The sequence below is a fragment of the Zootermopsis nevadensis genome, unplaced genomic scaffold (genome assembly GCF_977971745.1).
Source record: "Zootermopsis nevadensis isolate Lab colony 2312 unplaced genomic scaffold, Znev_1.0 Znev_ptg000031l, whole genome shotgun sequence".
NCBI lineage: Eukaryota > Metazoa > Arthropoda > Insecta > Blattodea > Termopsidae > Zootermopsis > Zootermopsis nevadensis.
The window spans coordinates 3,146,070-3,165,547 of record NW_028259163.1 but is presented as its reverse complement, the minus strand read 5'-3'; the positions used below and the strand labels follow the sequence as shown (position 1 = coordinate 3,165,547).

The window sequence follows — 19,478 nt, the reverse complement described above, 5'->3', positions numbered from 1 at the left end:
AAATAAAACTGTGTAAGCCGATATACATGACAACAGACACATTTAATAAGACATAATCAACATTTTCACTTGAGACACGTGACTTACTTCTATGTAAAATAATTGCCAGAAATGAGTGCTACAAGTATATTCTGCCCCTTCAGTTTGTTACGTGCATTTCAAGACTCCCCAAGAACATCTTTAAAAATGATCCACACATATTCCATTTCCAGATGTAACTCTTTTCCAGGAACATTTCTTCTTATAATCCAGAAAGCACAGTAAAGTGAAACTATTGCTCCATTCTTTCCTGAGCCTGACACAAGAGTTCAGTGGTCAGCTTCATGCCACGTCTGCTTTAACCCTCAGGTAAACCCACTGGACAGGGGGATGAGTACATCCCTGAGCCAGTCTACATGTGGGAGGTAAGAGACATCTATTCACGCCATGAATCGAACCCCATAGCTCAGTCAAAAAGTTATAGTGGAACTACGGTTCCGGAGAATTTGACGTAAATACGTCTATACGGTAAGGAGTTTATATAGTGGCTTTATACACGCTTTACAATCGATTAAAGTTTGAGTAAGATAGTACTGCCTACCTTGAATTAGTTACGCTTAAGATGGTTCTGTGGTAGCTGAAATATGTTATAAAATTTGTGCATTTTAGAGTATCAACATATCTATACAAGATTTTGATGTAGTAATACTACATTGAGGATTTGACATCAACATTAAGCCAAACGTTTCCTCCATAAATGTGACAAAGCTTTGATTTTCCTCCTTCTTTAAATCAATGTTATCTCCTGTCATTATTATCGGCATTGTATCAGGATTTTCTGTGGCCATAACTGAAAACATCTTTGTATAATTTCTCAAATGACTCAAAATAAGTCTCTTACAATCATCAATAGGTTTATTCCCTTGTATGTTCAGCATTAGTTTTTCGTATTTTTTTGGGAACTTTAGGTTCATTATTTAATACTTCTATTTTTTTTTACGTTTTCTGTACTGTCTCATATATTCTGCGTTATGGAGTCTTTTAGCTTCAATGTCATCCATCTTGTACATAGTATAACGCAACAAACTAACGCAACAATAGATTTCTTAATAATTCTTATATAAGATAAGTACCTGTGATATTGTAAAACGTTTTTACTAGCACAAAATTATCTAGTCTACGACGCACTTCTTCTACAAGCGATTCACAACTCAGCTCTTTCCACAATAACGAAAGCGGATTGTTGACGGCAATAACGAAACACAACAATGCTGAGTAAACAGACGACGTGGATTGTTGACGGCAATAACGAAACACAACAATGCTGAGTAAACAGATGACATTTCCTAGGTAACATAACAATGCATACAAGCTGACCATTGTTGTCAGTCCATATTTACAAATTGTTGATATTTCCTAGGTAACCATCTTATACATTTTTGTAACACTTTTTTGTGGAATGACCCATCAATATAGACGTATTTACGTCGAAAAATTAAAAAACCTCTCATGTGTGAGGAGACATAATTCAAGGACTGTTCAGTCACTGATAACAATAATATATGTAGTAATACGTCAATTCACATCTGAGTCATGATAATTGTCTTGGTACTGTAATGTTCACAGCTGGTATTGGTGTACAACAGTCTTTATGTAGGTAAGAAGTACAGTGACGTAAGTAAAACAGTCACGAGCACTAACAGAGGAGCAAGTTCCAGAAACCGTGAACGACACTGATTCAGATATGATATATACATCAAAAGAAGAAAATTAACACATTTCAGACTCATCTGATACTCACATTACCTTAGTACTTAGAATATTTCATAACCTTGCGTAGATAACTGTCGACCAAGCCAATTTGTACGCGTAGAAACAAAGTCGCCAAAAGCAGGGCACAGAACACTGACATAGTTTAAAATTACAGAAATTAATTTTCCCCTGTAATATAATGAAAACTGGTCCAGCCTATTAATACCGGTATTATAGAAACCCATCCGTCGCATGCAGTCACTACCTAGAGTTTTTGATTTGCGCGCTACCACGCAGCTACAAGTTATGCATAAAGTTCAACTTTAGGTCTGAAATTACAAAAAGAAAAATATTGGGGAATTAAAATGTAACTACACCTATTAATTTCAATGAAGTATCTATGGAATAAACACAATTTTATTTGAGGACTCAACATGGGATAAACAAGCCAAAATATGACTTTTATTTCTATACACTGAACGGTATCAGTACAACCTGATACGTTTCTTCCCAAAATAAGATTTTAAAAATAATGACAAATCACTTAAATGAAGTATTAGAAACAGAGCAAATTTGTACGCATCAAACCGAACATTGCAGTGGAGTATAAAACACCCTGCTTTGTATCCAGAACACATTCAATTTGAATCCTATGCATGGGATTGGTTCAGCTAAGAGTCTCTTACATATTTCCTTAGTATCACTAGACGAATGCTGTTAAGTTTTTAAAACTCCTATCTTTTCCAAATTCACAATTCTAAAATTCATAATATTACACTATATAATATCTGAAGTCTACCAAGTACGATCAACTATTTCAATGGAGCAAAGACCTTCTTAAGAAGCTAACAGTTACTCTGCTGGTCAATAAATATCATGCGTTTTATGGAACTCAAAGGTTTATTTACCTTGTTTACAACAGCACACAAATGGCACCTATAATGAGCCAGATAAATCCAATCCACACCTTCATATTTCTTTAAGGTTTATTTACATATTATAATTCATTAAGTAACATAAAAAGCAAACAATTACAGATATTGTAATTAATTTTGTTTATACTATCGTTTGAAGAAAGAATTAAAGTGGTTGTAACTGAATTATTTTGTGGTGTGACGCCCGAATACTATATACTTCATTTCAAGAACTTTTAGGGTATATGAACAGAAAAAAAAAATCATAGCAGGCAAAGTGCCACTTACAATTAACATAACTTCTGCGAGACAATTCAAAATTTGTAAACACCTACACAAGAGATAAACTTCCTTTAAGTCTGATTACTTATGATTTGAGTGTCATCTGAACCTGACACTTAACAACAAGAAATCACATTCCATCTGGATCTTAGTACATCAGTTTTCATGTTTACCAACATCACAGGCAAACACAACTGACACAAATTCAACAGTTTCAATAACAGGGACCAATCTATACACTTGTATATTACGTTCAGTAAGAAGAGTTCACACTTGACTTGAGCTGTTCTTACGAGGCACCCAACATATATAATGGGGCATTATTTCATTAAGAATCTGACTATCCTACACTGTAAAAATATGTCTGAAGTACCTGTGACTGTGATATAGTGCGGAGATCCCACAATAGTTGAAGCTCCAGCAGCGGTCTGATTTGCTCCTGTAGATCCGTTCTGTTCTGAACTTCCAGCATTCACCGGTACAGTTTCACTACTCACAACTACTTGAGCCGTCACTTGTGCCGTAGATCCGTTTGAAGTGCCACCACCATTGGACGAATCACTTGGGCTGTCCAATGAACCGTCCACACTACCGTTCTAACATTAAAAAGAAATTCATAAGATTACAGAATACATTACAATGTTTCAAGATGGTTCTCTGTAAAAAAGACTTCACAGAGGCTATGAACAATTTGTTAACATAAACACGTACTGGTAAATTAGAGTAATGTGGTAAGGGAGGGTGAAGCCCATCCACGGACTTGAAGGAAACAGTTTCGTGATGGATTCTACAGTAAAAACTCAGCATCATTTCTATTAAAAGTAATTAAGAACCTGTCCTTGTAGAATATTTTAACAAACTGCATAAAATAAACCCCTTATCTTCCAAGCTCCATAAACTGAAAGTTGCATAAATAATGTGGTAAGAAACATATAATGCTGGCACAATTTTTACAACATAATGTAAAAAATAAATCCTTGCATTTTTTACCTAACCTTGACATGTGCATTTCAGTCACGTTGGTGGGCAAGTTACCAGAGTAATGAATTTTGAACATAAATACAAAGAAATCAGTTTTCCTGCATTACAATAAATCTGTAAACTAATCAAGAGGTAGAGTTGGGCAAACTTTGCTGCTATTCTATGAACGTTCGTAATATTTGATATATGAGTGTTAGTAATCAGCATTAAATGTGAATTACTTGGCAATTCAAGAAATTTGTACAATATTCTCCAAAATATACACACTATACACTACATTTGTAAAAGTATATTCACGCCCCAGCCGTGCTATAACCCCGGGAAAGGACCACGATACCCATTGTATAGGGAGCTGGGTGGGCCCTAAAGGAAAAATCCTCTGCCCCTGGCGGGGATTGGACCCTGGTCGTCCCGTCTGTAATCAGTCACTATACTGACTGAGCTACCCCAGCTACAATGGAGCAAAATTATTTTTAAAGTCCATTTCGCATACATCGCCCTGATCTTGATGAAATTTATTGCAGATATAAATCCGTAATTACGAAGTTCATTAAGTAGTAACAGAGATGAAACATGTCAATAAATGGGCAAACAGAACTTCCACATTATTAATTTTATATACACAATACTTTCTCTTCTTTGGGGGGGGGGGGGGGGGGGGCTTCCTATACAACTTTCCTGCCTGTAAAATTTCATTATCTATGAATTCAAACACATCCATTCTTGCTCATCAATTCTGTAGTAGCGGCTTATCAGTTTTAGATAAGCGCAATCAATAGTAAACAAGGATTTTTACCCCTACAACTATACCTTACTCTAATGCATCAATACACCATTACTGATGAACAAAAAATCAATACATGTACATCTGAGGCCTCAGGGAGAAACAGCATCGTTAAGACTTCACCTTCACGTTACAACATATCATAATGGACTGAGTTACCTCAAAACCTATTCTATTAGACAGACAAGTAGATGACATGAAAAACAGGCTTCTGCATCAACGATAAATTATGATGCACAATATACCAGTAAAATCTCCTTACAATAGAATCCAAAGATACCTGACGATTAATGATTCTTACAGATTCTTTTTCACAAAAAATATATCCCATGAATTTCTGAAGCTTGAATTTCGCTGTCTTCTGGGTTGCAGCGCCATGTGGTCTGGTAGAAGTTTAATGACGATTCAGAGGCAGCAAGGGCCCCTGAAGCGTTGGTAAACTTCTACCAGACCACACGGCACTGCAACCAAGAAGAGAACCATTTTCAAAGAAATATATGCATTTAGCTTTCTTAATTTATTCTTGCATTTCTTTCTTATATGCATTTTCCAGCAGCTGCTAACAGGATTCATCCAGGAACACATGTTCTGTCATTACAATCTAGAATGATTATTTTCTAAAATTTTATTTAAAATGTTAAAACAGTCTGGTAGCCTGTGAAACTAGTCCTCTTGTGACTGCAAGGTAAAATTCTTATATTCCGAACTAATAAGTTTTCTATTCTGCCACTTCCTTTTTGTTGCAATATGTATTTCCCCATAAAAATTATGTTTTAGATCAGCCATTACAATCATTTTAAGAAACCCCTTATACCGTTAACCTCTACTGTCTGTGCATCACAGCTTATGCACGATTCAGCTGCCATGCATGTGATAAAAGGTTCAAATCAACATTTCAACATAAAGCCGACAGTTACACATCTTAAAGCAGTAACTCCAACTCCAAGTCTATTAGAAGCTTCAAATTTTACTTCACAGCCAGGTAAGAACACTTTCGAATAACCCAGCATCACTCACTATAATTACGTCATGGATACATACTGGATGGGTGAACTATTGATTCTGATTATAACGTATTAACCGAATGTCCTCCTTAAACCTCAGTACTATATTTGGGAAGATGCCACTCATTATCAATGTTTCAAGTGAGATTTCATTACACTAATTTTTAGTCCACATAACTCCTATTGAATATGATATATTTTACATATAAAATTAACACAATATTACACAGATTCCCTTGTATGTGGTGAATAAGAATGCATTTTACATACTCGTGAGCTTTTCACAAGCAGTAAATTTAAAGTTACCGTGTTGCTTTATCGTCTCTCTCACCTGCTGGAGAGTCTGATGTGTCACTGCAGTGATGGAGACCGTATTTGCCGACACAATTTGCTGAGGGGTTTGCTGCTGACTTGGAGGGCTGGTGACAACTGTGACAGTCGCTGTTGGACTGACTCCCTGCTGCCCCTGTTGATTCCCACCTCCCCCACCATTGCCTCCTCCTCCTCCAATCCCTCCTCCCACCAAATCAGAAGGTGAAACTGTTGTCGCTGTTGTTGCCACTGCTGCGGATGCTGCAGCAGCCATATTGAATGATGGCTGTGCCGTTGCCATGGCAACAAGCCCGCCACTGTCAGTTCCTCTCCTTCTGACTGCAATCAAGAAGATATACAAATGTGTCATCATCAGAGAGACGAAAGCAATAAATGTGCGGGTAAAATATTGTGACATATCAAAGATATCTGTGGTGTCATCTACCGGTACTTTCCCAAAACAATGAAAGGAATTAAAACAGTAAGTTCAGTATTCAAAAAAATAATTCAAGTGAAACAAATGAGTCTTCTGGGATGTTGTTGCTTTACTTTTTTTACCCTGTGATGTACCGCAAAATGAGAAAACAGACTCTGCTATGTGTTGGTAGATGCCGTCTACCGGCAAGTCTACATGACACCAAAACCCACAAAAACATCATCCTCACCACTGTAAAAATCTAAATCTCATACACTGTTGTACGACCATAAGACATTGTCCTTCATATTTGTCGTGTACTTTATGTACAAAATAATGGGTGCCCATGTACATATCCAAAGCCGGATAAGACTAATATTGTTTCTCGGAAACAGTATTTATTGTAAAAATTCCAAATGAATACTTTATTAATGAGCATATATCAAAGATTTTCTGTATTCATCAGAATTCTTTGATGCTCCATAAGAAGGGATTAAATGATACTTAATTTGTATTGACTTAAACCCATCTTACTGAGCACCAAAAAATCGTAACTTTCATTGACTGCATCTCGTACGTGCAAATAAAGATCACACAAACCTTGATACGGAGGTGTAGTAATTGTATGAGGCCACTAGTAACAGCTGACATGAATACAGATTGTCCAAATGGAAATTTTATTGATACGTTCATTCTCCTGGCTTCCAAAAAGTAAACAGGCACCCAAACATTCAACATTCCAACAAATCAGTAATGTATTCAAATACATCAAAAGTAGTGAAGTGTTCATCTGTGCTGAAAACTTCATATCTTATTTCTTAACCTAATTCCCATTAATTACTTAAAGGCAAGGTTCACAAATCATGTTCTTGTGTTAGCCCATGTCTATACTTTTCCTACTGACTTCTGAACCACTAACAGATTTTTGTGAAACTTGGTACAAACATCATACCACTCAAGTCCTACCATCAACCACCAGCATGGAAGCAATGTGAAATAAATGAAAGAATAGGTGAAGAATAAAAACCCTATTCTATATTCAGAAATAAACCTTGTAAGTGCATCACATTTTAAGATTCGACAGCAAAAGAATACAAACGTTAAAACCTTCACGTTTCAACGCACAGCTTATGTACTGACAAAGCACAGTCCTTTTGATCACCTACAAACCCACAAAAAGTATGCATCATGCAATTTTGTAATTTTGAGACTGCAAGGGAAATCATCACAAAGAAACAGGCCAGCTATACGAGAAGGGGATTTGTAACGATAGGGAGAAAGGCAGCGGCCAGACTTCATACTCTAAAGTACAGGTAGGGGAAAAGTGATAAGTTAAAATTGGTGTGACTCAACCTGATGGCTACAATGTTTCAGAGGGGGAAAGAGTATAAAAGGGAATGAGACAGGTTAGGGAAAGCAAACCTCTCTCACCCCCCCCCCCCCCACACACACATTACAGCAGATAACATGTTCCCATGCCAACCCCAAGGTATTACCAAACTCTATATTAATCTACCTTTACCTTGTTTACAAGCTCATCCAAGACAAACCTGCCGAACAATGACACAGAAAAGCACAAAACACCACTGGCTAAAAGTTTTAGGAACCTGGCTCTTATTTATTATGAAAATTATCATTTACAAGATCTGTTAAAAAGTTGTTTTTTCTTACATTTCTCTTTGTATCCCAATCCATAACAACATTCTACATAAATTTAGTTAATGGTATAATTCTATTCTTTCCCATTTAAAAGGTAAATTTATCCCTGGCGTTTAATGCAAACATCTGAAAGAGTGGCGATATAGCATCGTGAATTACCCTCGGCACTCGACGGAGGCGAGTGGTTAGCTCCACACCTGGCTGCTTTATCCCCCCCCCCCCCCCAAGGAAAGAATTCTGGAACCCAATAAACATGAGGCTGGGGGAGGACTCAGAGATGCTGTAACAAAGACAAAATCCTGCCCTGCCCTGCCTGAAAGTGAACCCCAGTAACCCTGAAAATAGCCCATCCTTGCCCATTGCCAACAAGATAAATTCAAGGTCACAGTTAAGTCATGCGTACTTTCCATTTCCACATTATAGAGCTTTCATTTATTATAGCTAATTTTACATTGGTTTTCACTCTTTAAACCAGGGAAATGCTCAAATCGAAGAAAGTCCCTGTTTATTCTCGGTTTCATTTCAGACAAATTTTCTCCTACATCTGGTATACTTACAAACTAAAACTGGATGTTGTTAGCAGACAAATCACTGGTTTATATCTGCATATGAGTCACTAATTATTAGCAGTCTTTCAGTTAAATCAGGCAAAAAATAATAGTAAAACACGTATATTATAAACAGCACAATACCTAATTTCCAGGAATTATTCAACCCCCTTAAAAAAAATTAAACAAAATGAAACATGGATATAGGGAGGCATCAGACAGAGACGGCAGTTTTCAGGACACCTGCCTTTACCACTAGAATTATCAAACATCAGTCAATAGGTTCCACATTACATCCTGGCTTCCAACTCCCCTTATGCCTTCATTATCCCTCTCCCTTTACCTGCACCCCTCACCCCAACAGAACTTCTGCATGACTAACACAGATCACAATATAACCAACATAACAGAACCATCTGGAATGATAGATGAAATTACTGTTATAGACTAAACACACGACATAGATAGCCAACACACAAAGCTCCAAATGAATCCGCATTTAGTACGCTAATTTCCTGCCACTTCAATTGCATTAAATTACCAAGATCAAAGAACTAATTCGTAATCGGCATTTCTAAAACTGTTAGGAGATTATGAATGTTTTCTAGCAAACATTTTACTGCTTTCTTCTACAAGCTACATAATAAAGACTTCTTTCTTACAACTTAATTTGTTCAGTATAACCTACATATCGTAAAACATCTCGAGACATAGAGCAAACTTAACAAACACTATAGCGCTATGGTATTTTCACTAACATCTTCACCAGCATCAAGAACGTTACGTAGCAGATCAATGGCCATAATGTCAACACAGCTTGAACCAAATCATTTCTTTATTCAGCTGAGGACATCATTTATACCATCACCATTTAGAAGTTACATGCAGTGTAAATATGAGGCAGACATATTACTGGACTGTCCCGCAGACTGACAAATTTCAATTAGATTAAATGAACTGAAATACATTAATATCAACTTTAAACTTGCATGCTTTCAACCAAAACAAATCCTGTGAAGTTGTATTTTGTAAAACACAAATTAATTACTTTAGAAAGAATCTCGCAAGCTGTGATAGCAACGACGCATAATACATAAAATGGGGGAAATCACTTTCTCGTATAAAGCCCCAACTTCTCTGAATCGCACGGTAACAGGTATCCAGATGCAGATGCTTTGAAACTGGTACAAAGATACGCTGGACATCTGAGAATTCTTTCAAAAGAGGGTCGGAAAGTAGAGAAAGATTGACTCACAAAAGCTCCCTTACCTATTCAATGAATTCCAAATACAACCACAAACTCTTCAAGAGAAATCCTGCATTTAACATTCTACATTAAAAAGATTCATTACTCTGCTTTCAAATCGAAGAAACAAACACCATACGAATTACAGTTTCAAGAAGTTACAAGATAGGAATATCATCTCAAAAATGGCAGACTAAAAGTTCTTACACAACTTCCTTAAAAATAATGTCCTACGGTAGTTAACGCTTCTCTCAGCACTTGTAAAACTGTTTCAAGCATTTCTGAAAGTTACCACATTAAAGTCCTGCAATATGACGTTTGACATTCTCATGGTGATGAAAATGTTACATGGCTCCAACTTATGTGGCATCATCCCACTTGAACTTTCTGAAGTAACCACATAAATACATTAATAAAGAGTCCAGCTGAGATGTATGATATTTTTGTGTTGAGCAGTATGCAACGATGTGAGGAGTGGAAACGTTTTCAAAGCTACTCGACGCTATACAGTCTGAGATGCTAAAAAGTTGTGCAAAATGCCTCCGCATCGTCTAATCTCACACTATCACGATTTAAAATGGATGCCAATACCATTTGATTTTTCAGCCCCTGATCATTTTTTGTAGGGTTACCTGAAAAATATCTGTATTTGATACATGGCCCACCACTTGAAATACAGGTCATCGATTCATGACGTGTTACAATTTGTAATGGAAGATTTTACAAAGTGGTTCCAAGAATGCATCACTGCAGATGGGGAGAGGGGGTGGGGGCATTTATTTCATTGTTTCCAAAAAGTTAATATTATATATCTTACTTAATTTCCAAGATTTCTGTAAAATGTTAACATACCAGTTTATAATATTTACTTAATTACACAGAATTTATTCACAAATGAAAAGTCTCTCTTCTCTGCCAGACCCTGTATAAAACTTTCAGGGACAGAGCCTTGTAAAGCAAAAATAAAGTTAGCAAGTCAAAGGTAATTTTTCGAGAACACTGTTCATAAATCAAATGAGAAGACACTTAACTCTTTTTAACATCTGTTTCCTTAGTAGCCCTTTTTACAAATTACTGAACCAGCGCAAATGCTGAACACGTGGTCAGATTGCCATAACCAATACAGCGATACTACAAAAAATAATAATAAGTAACCTATTAATGCCTGATGTACTGGCAAATTCAAATCTGTAACAATAAGAATGATCAATATTACAATATGGCTACAGTCAAAGTGCATGTAGACCAGCCGGGCATATTTTCAACACAAGTTAAATTCCAACCACTGACACCAATACCAAAAACAAAAATAATTTGTCATTGTAAAGGAACAAAGCAGGTGAACATGAGTCACATCTCCTAAAAATACCTCGGACAATATGGCAGAAAACTGTCGTGTAAAGATTCGTCCATTGACACAAACCTCGAGAGAATCATCATTCAAAACTCACTAAGCCATAAAAAAATTAAAAAAAAATAACGTCACTTTCTCGAGACTCGAAATACTCTACAGGAAGCGAGGCAGAAGGACAAGTATGTAACAAACAAATCAATATAGTACAGCGATACTTTCCCAACCACATCAAAGAAACCTGAAGAGATCATGCAAAGACCACACAGATAACAGCAATAAATTCTGACAGAAAAGGACTCAAACACAAGAAAAGCGCATGAACACAAATGACAAAGGGGGAATGTTACATTACATAGAATGATGGTAAGTTCGGAGAGGGGATGCGCATGAAAGAAGAAGAAGAAGCTGATGAAAATTAGAAATGAAAGAAATAAGGAAATACACAAAAAGAGGGAAAAGGGCAAAGACTCAAACCCCAGAGCACTAATAAATATGCATTACATGCAAAAACAAACAGAACTATCAAATAATGCTAAGAATAAAACTACCTGTGTTCTGAAAGAAGTCAAATGCCTCATTACGTCAGATATATAAATGCATGAAACATACTTACATGGTAAATTTTTACAGTGATGCATGAACAACAATATGATCACCCACAGAAACAAAGCTATTACAAGAAACATACATTGTACTATCTTTTTATATCACTTATTACCAACTGATTCTTAAAGAGTTAAAAACAGAACCCATTTTAGACGAAATTTTGAAATAAAAAAACAATTGGCTTCAACATGTTAACAGAACACAGATAGACAGACTTCCCAAATTATTAAAAAAAACTACACACCATGTGGGCGAAGAAACCTTGGAAGACCGCAGAAGAGACTTTTAGACTACAAGGCTGGAAAGGGTCAATATCACCTAATTCCTCGACTGTTTGACTATTATTGTTGTTGTTGTTGTTATTATTATTATTATCAATTGCTTTCCTGAATGAAATACAGACATCCGATATAAAAAGCTGTCACAAACAAAATGTGTCATATGCCACTCTCAAAACCATTAAAAAGAAGTCAAGAACTGAAAAACTGCCTAAAAATATGTGTGCAGTACCATGTATCTCTATAAGTCCACAAGCACGTAATGAGGACAGCTGGTACACGTCTTATTGGTATATAATTTTCTGGTATCAGGCAGTAAAAACATCTGCTATCTCTAAACTCCACATCAAGTGTCATAGTTGTTCAATAAATGATGCTAAAGAAGATGCTCGTCTTCTTGGCTGTCATGCTGTGTAGTCTGGTACAAGTTTAGCAATATTTCAGAGGTGCATGCTGCCCTCCATCATCAGGGTGGTGAATAAGCCATGAAACAGCCCAGGGGACAATCAATTTCATAATGGCCACTGCGAGAAACTAAAAATCTCACTGTGAGAAACTGAATTCCATATCTGCAGGGATTTTTCTCCATCCAAACACCTTCTTTTTCTTCAGTTGTCGTGGAATAGGTCCTAGTAGCTTATTTTATTAACAGATTGGTGTGGGTGACCAGGGTTCGATTTCTGGAGGGGGTTAAGGCTTTTTCTTTTAACTGCAACATCCAGATTTTTCTTGGAGGCCAGGGGAGGTCTTCCCCCAGCCATATAGTAACTGGGGTGTGAAAATGACCACTCACCTCCATTTACTGGCAAGATTGTGTGGAGCCGTATTACCATTCCCACCATATGCCTTCATGTATCGTTAAATTACGCACAGGGGAGATCATTAATATTCCGTCTACCTTAAAGTTGTCAGACATAACCACAAAGTTTTACAAATGTCGTTGTATATGTAAGTTTCAACATACATAAAAATGTATGATTTAATATCTGTGTGTTTGTAATCTATACCGATACCAAACCTACATATTTTTTTAGAGATCTATTACAATTTCATAAACCTTAATTAAGCGAAGGCACATTCCCACCTCAAACTTCCGTACTTCCGCCATGTTGATGTTAATTATGGCAAGAAATTAAATTGTACAATTACAGGATGACCTGCCAATGGATAACAACAGTTCACACAAATTTTCACCACAATTCCGTAGTTGGTTCATAGTTGTGATAGGGGGAAATAACACTAACATGTTTTTCGTTACAAAGTTGTAACATCGATTATAATAAATTCACCTGAACACTGCTAGTACTGAGGCCTTCCTCTTGCCATGAGTCCACTGCTCTGGGGGAATGGATGTGTAGTGTGTAATCATTGCATTAAGGTACTACGCGGTAATATATCCTGGATAACATTTCGACATAAAACAAACGGGATAAAGTTGTTCATGGGGGCCCAGGTTTGAATGTCAGATCGGAATCCACTAGCTACTTTAGATGTTTCCCTCGTCCAATGTAGATAAAGCCTCTGACAATGCCCAGTTACAACCATACTGAAATTCGACGCTGTAACCTATCCGCGTATAACATTACTTAAAAAACTATCTACATACGTGCGTACGAGAACAAAATGAACAACAGGTAGTAACGGCTGGCTCGTCGGCCCAAAATCGAACCTACACGAACGTGCGCGGTAAGTCACATTTCTGCGTTATTTCTCCACTGTCACGTACAACAACCAAGTGCTCTATAGACTCCAGGCCATATTCCTACATCAAAATCACCTGAGATAAAAATGGGACGGAATATACATACTCTCTTTACTAGACTGAATATTACGATAAATGTCCGACACTATCTGTCCCCAACCCATCTTCCTATTTCTGTGTGTAAACACTGCATTGGACACAACCACACAGCCTTTTCCAACCCTCATCCCCTCCACGCTCTGAGATAGACTACTAAATCAATCAATACATGTGAGAGGGATGGAGTACACTGACGAAGAAAGGGACAGAAATTCTAGACATGCCTACAGGGACACTCCATGTCGGTGAGAGTTCTTGGAGAAGTGGGAGAGAGGGCGTGGACACGCCCCTTGGCCATCAATTATCAAAAAAGAATGACCATCAAACAACTAGTTCATACAGATATTACGTTACTCACCAACAAGTAGGCGAAGGCGAGGTAGTAAGATTCGTCTAACCATCCTGACAAGGTCTTCCGCCTGTTCCATCTCCAATGCTCACAACGTATTTACCTAAGACACCTTTGACGCCGAAGCCCATCTACATATTATTTAAAAATATTCAGTCCCTACCGCAAAGAAAACACTACACTTCACCATTACAAAGATAAAATGGTTCAAGTTGTTTATGGAAATAATAGTTGTTTACATTGAGAATCATACGAAACTCATAAATACAATCTGTGGATAAAATGTAGTTAGTGATTGTTAATGCAGGTGGTACACTTAATTACCACTGGACTGCAAAGTGATGTTACTTTCTATGACGTGCTCGCTAAAATTCTGATTACATTTATTGTCTCCTCGATCGACATACCTGGTTTATTAACTTCAAAGAAAATTGTGCAGAAAGACTGTAAAATCGGTCTTCAGTTTGAAAGGTAATGATCGATAACATGACAAGAGTTTCTGCAGTAAGCACCTCTGAAACGTCGGTCAATTCCCATAAAACTACTCGGTGTAACATCCCAGAAGACAGTCATTGCCCTGGTGATGGAGGCAGTAAACACCTCTGAAACGTGTCAATTTCTACGAGACTACACAGCGCAATATCCCTGATGATGGATGCAGTAAAAACCTCTGTGATTCAAATGTATTAAAAAACAAACACCATAAATTTGTGCATTTTATACTTTAATATGTTATTATTTCAGGTATATGAATCTTACGCGTCAATTGTGAAATTAAAGAAATGGTTGGTTCACAAAGAATGCATACACATAACCAATGAAGACATGGAACTTGGGAGACGCAATGCTACATTATGAATAAAATGAATGCATTATGGGGAAGTCATTCCAGTATGATCACATACCTAATGCTCAGAACTACTTGTCACATTTTCATTAAATTTAGTAATGATGTCTACACCAAAACGTGTTTAACAAATCTGTTTTTGGTTCCTCTATATCAAAAACAAAATATGAATGGCACGAAACTCACAACAAATATTTTTTTAAAAAAGTGTCCTCATACAAACAACTGGTATTGCATTATTTAAAATGGATAAAAAATTATCCTAGAATTCAAATTCACGTGTTTCAGAGAAAGTAGGCAGAATGTTCAATAAGTACAATAACAGCAACGAACATACAAACACATTCACATTTAACTAAAAGTTACAGGATTATAAACTTTGATTATTTTGCAACTTTCCATTAATTTTGCATACCTGTTTTCAAAAGACATATAAAAAACTGCTCAAATACCTCTCCCTTCCATACTGTATAAAAATTACAAAATTGGATGGACAATAAGCAATGCCAATATCATAATATTAAAGCTGTTTATAACTGCTTTATCTTACTCGAATGAGTTACATGTAAATATAAGACAGAATAAAAACCATGATAAAATTATTTGATCCTGTAACGAGCTCCACAGTACAGCATGCTACTTGAAAACGTGATCAAGAAATATCTGGTTTTCACTGAACATTAAAGTTCATTACCATGTTTAAAAAAAACACCACTTGACCCTACCTCGACCCACATGAACCTAGACAGTCACACTTCCACACATATTCGACAATACCCATTTTAATATTATCCTCCCATCAATGCCAATGTCTCCAAAGTAGTTCTCTTCCCTTAAGCTTCTATGTCCAAAATGTTGTTTGAATGCATAAAGGTAGTTACTGATATTGTATACATTTTTCATTTACATCACGCATCTTACTGACCCACCCACACCACTGTTCTCAACTTAACTAAAACAATATTAAGCAGAGACACTAAAATCATTTAGCAGTTCAAATGCTTGGGCATTTACAACATTCTACTTTCAAGAACTGTATTACTTGCATAACTTACTTCAACTCCAAGAATGTGTTACATAAAGGGTACTTGTGGGTTATTGGGACACATCGCTTAAAAAATAGGTTAGGTTAGGTTAGGTTAATGTGTGTGGATAACTGAACGAACTAACAGATAACAACAACCGAGTATACAGGTATACTGATACGCATGCACAGTTTTCCATCCAATCCAAGTCCAAATATTCGACTCTCCCAGCTTCCTTTCATAACAAACTCCACTACATATATCTATAACTGTAAAACTGCTTAACCCCATCAGAACTTTAACAAACATCATCATTCAATAATTCTTGCCACAAGAAACTTCAAAAGATGATTTCTTCCTATCTCTCTCCCCTTCCCAACCACCACTCACTCCCTATGAAACAAAATACTCAACTTAAAATCAACATTCTTTAATGTACAGTTCAAAATAAGTTCACTATTACTAAAGAAAAGAAAGCCTTGTAATATTATTTTGTATTTTCCCATTTCTAACCATTCCTCATTCTCATCATACCCCACAACTATCAACAATTCCAGATCACACTACCTTAAATTTTTTCTTTCCATCAATGCAAATAAAATTCTTTCTCATCACTTTATATTTATAAGATTTCAGTTTTCACAGCAGTAAAAACTTAGATCATGGTCTACTGGGTAATGAGTACTAGATTGTTACAAATGTAACTCTAAACTGTTATTAATTACCTACCAGTTTACATGGCACCAAAACCTGAAAAACAATAATCTAAACTCCATACTTACATGAGATTTCAAGTTCACACAGAACCATGCATGAAAATGGCTATCTTCTGGGTAAATGTACCATGCAATCTAGTAGAAATATATTCATCACTATGATGACAGAGGCAGCAGACTACAGGGCGCAACACCCCAGATTACAGTCATCTTCATCCTGTTTATGGCCTACCTCATTCATGGCCCATGTTAGTTGTTCTGGCTATCTTTGCCCCATCCTACATTTTGTATGTCCATACCACCATAATCCCTGCACAAGACATATAACTTAACTAAATTCCATCTACATGTTCAATTACGCATCCTCCTTTCCTGTAATTATATAGATGGTGAAGAATGATAAGAAAAGTACAAATGATATTATCCTCCCATTTACAGCTAAGACTTTATAAAGACCTTTCAACCTATCTGGTTGCTAGCAAAAATACAACTCCCACCTCTTCAGTCCATGCTACATGACCCTTATATTTCACTGTCCTTATTTCATCACCATAATAATTTTGGTAAAGCACACAAATTATGAAGCACCACACTAAACATTTTCCTTTACCAATAAACTTGATATCTAGTAAGATTTTACAAAAGAAACCAAACTGTACATGGTACCATTGCTATAACATAACCTTTCAACTGAATACCACTTATATTTTTGGAAACTAGGCCTTGCGAAATTACACATAACGCATGTAACAGCCACATTGTTATAGACAAATTACATTACATATATATAATTGCGAGAAACGTCAATAGTGTTCGCCCCAGACGAAGTTCGGATACTTACCTCTCCCCTTTCGTGCCAATGCGATGGTCACCTTCTTTGCACCCAGAATGTTTTTATATAAACTATCACATCACCTTGATACATAAACATCCAAAACGAAAATCGTAGGCGATACGAAGGAAATTCGTATAAAAACAATGCCAGTTACTAAAACAACATCGCCATCTTGGTATTACATCGCACAGTGGTTCTTCTGTATACCTTCATAAACTGAAGAGGTTAACATCAATCACACATAATTACCACACAGATACACGTGACGAACACGACAGCGTAGACACACAAACGCGGAAGCATGCTTAAACCACACATTATGGGAAAAAATAGACGTGAAGAAATATTCACCTTCTTTGTTGTTGACTGATGGCGGCTTCGGTGTCTATGGCTACGGCATCAGTTGCTAACTGATTACAACGCGTATGAATATGTACCTATGAATGTTTATGAGTACTTATCAGCACTGTTCTATAACGTACATAATTCATATTTGTTCTAGTTTCAATGGATCACAAATACAAGTTCGTTTTAAAACGATTAAAATACTCTTCCCGGCACAAAGTCTGCCTAACCACGATCTATGTTTTTTTGGGGGTAGGGTGATATCCCTACATGCAAAGGATCTTTGATGTAAAGACTAACCATTTCACCTACTTTGGAACAGCAATATTCCGCGGCTTATTCACAGGTTTTTCGAAATAAAGAATAACTTTCCATGCCAAAGGGCTATTAAAGCACCACATTTAACATATATAGTAAACTCTTACAAAAATACGAACCACACTTCTGAGAATGTTGGTATGAAAACCGAACCATTATCTCAGAAATAGTACTAATATTAATAGGAGTATTTGCGCACAATGCCTTCGGCATTTCGGATATAATGAAATCGTAACAGAGCCGGCGCATAAATGAAGATTTTATCGGGGCGGCAAATTCTTAGTTTTGGATAACACACATTTGCCCTGAAAGCAATCTTTTCCGTTGATTTCAAAAAATAAAATCAATGTTATAGGACAATCACTGAATGCCCTGTCCTTAACAATAAAACCAATCACATTTATCGTTTAACAACGCATTCTGTAGCTCAGTCGTCAAATGAGAACATGATAGTGAATAATGAATTGGAAAGGGGCAAAATTTAATGTACTATTCCGGCATTTACCTGGAGGAACTGAGGAAAACTTCAGTCAGCACACCGATCTCCGGGTCGAGATTTGAATCCCAGACTTCCCACAAGCAAAGCAGGAGTACAAACCACACGACTTTTGTTCCAACTTCTGAGGTTAAAGCAGTATTTAACTCCTGCGTTTAATTATTTAATGTTGTAGTAAAATATAATTTTCATCATAAAAACACGACAAATTCAAATTTGATTTTTTTTTCAAACGACATTGATTTTTAGCACATGCGAGAAAGCGGCCAAGGTCTATCTTCGTGAACTGTGGAATTTGCCTGCGCGGTTGAAGAAAACCACAAAAACTTACATAGTTGTAACTTCCCTCCACACCAGTATTCAAACATAGAACGTGACGAACATGAAGCAGAAGTTCTAATGAGAGAACCGCCATATCTAATAAATGCAAATAATGATCAGTGAAAGATCATCAGACAATTATAAATTCATAACTTCCGCACTAGATGGATGGAGATGAGCTGCCAACTTGACGCCTCGGATAGTTTCTAACAGGGAAACGTTCAGTGCCTAGTAACGAAGAGGAAAATCAGAAAGCACCTACCTGATTTCGAACTCGGGCCTTTTAGATAACAGCAAGTCATGCAGCCATG

General features: G+C 36.7%; 1 protein-coding gene across 8 annotated transcripts in view; it reads right to left on the bottom strand.

The window, feature by feature from the left end:
• The window catches only part of Rfx (regulatory transcription factor Rfx), a 45,609-nt gene extending 27,309 nt beyond the window's left edge, over positions 1 to 18,300 (bottom strand). For 3 of the 8 annotated variants that reach the window (XM_087359527.1, XM_087359531.1, XM_087359532.1), the window contains exons 1-4: positions 17,694 to 18,298; positions 16,919 to 17,162; positions 6,028 to 6,347; positions 3,301 to 3,523 (exon numbers count right to left, since the gene is read on the bottom strand). In XM_087359527.1, coding sequence (XP_087215653.1) covers positions 3,301 to 3,523; positions 6,028 to 6,347; positions 16,919 to 16,946 — 571 coding nt within the window. In that variant the 5' untranslated portion in view covers positions 16,947 to 17,162; positions 17,694 to 18,298. Of the gene's footprint in view, positions 1 to 3,300; positions 3,524 to 6,027; positions 6,348 to 13,403; positions 14,052 to 16,918; positions 17,163 to 17,693 lie in introns of those variants that run through there. The other 5 variants (XM_087359535.1, XM_087359528.1, XM_087359529.1 and 2 more) reach the window with 5 other exon arrangements.
• Between the last annotated feature and the right edge of the window lie 1,178 nt (positions 18,301 to 19,478).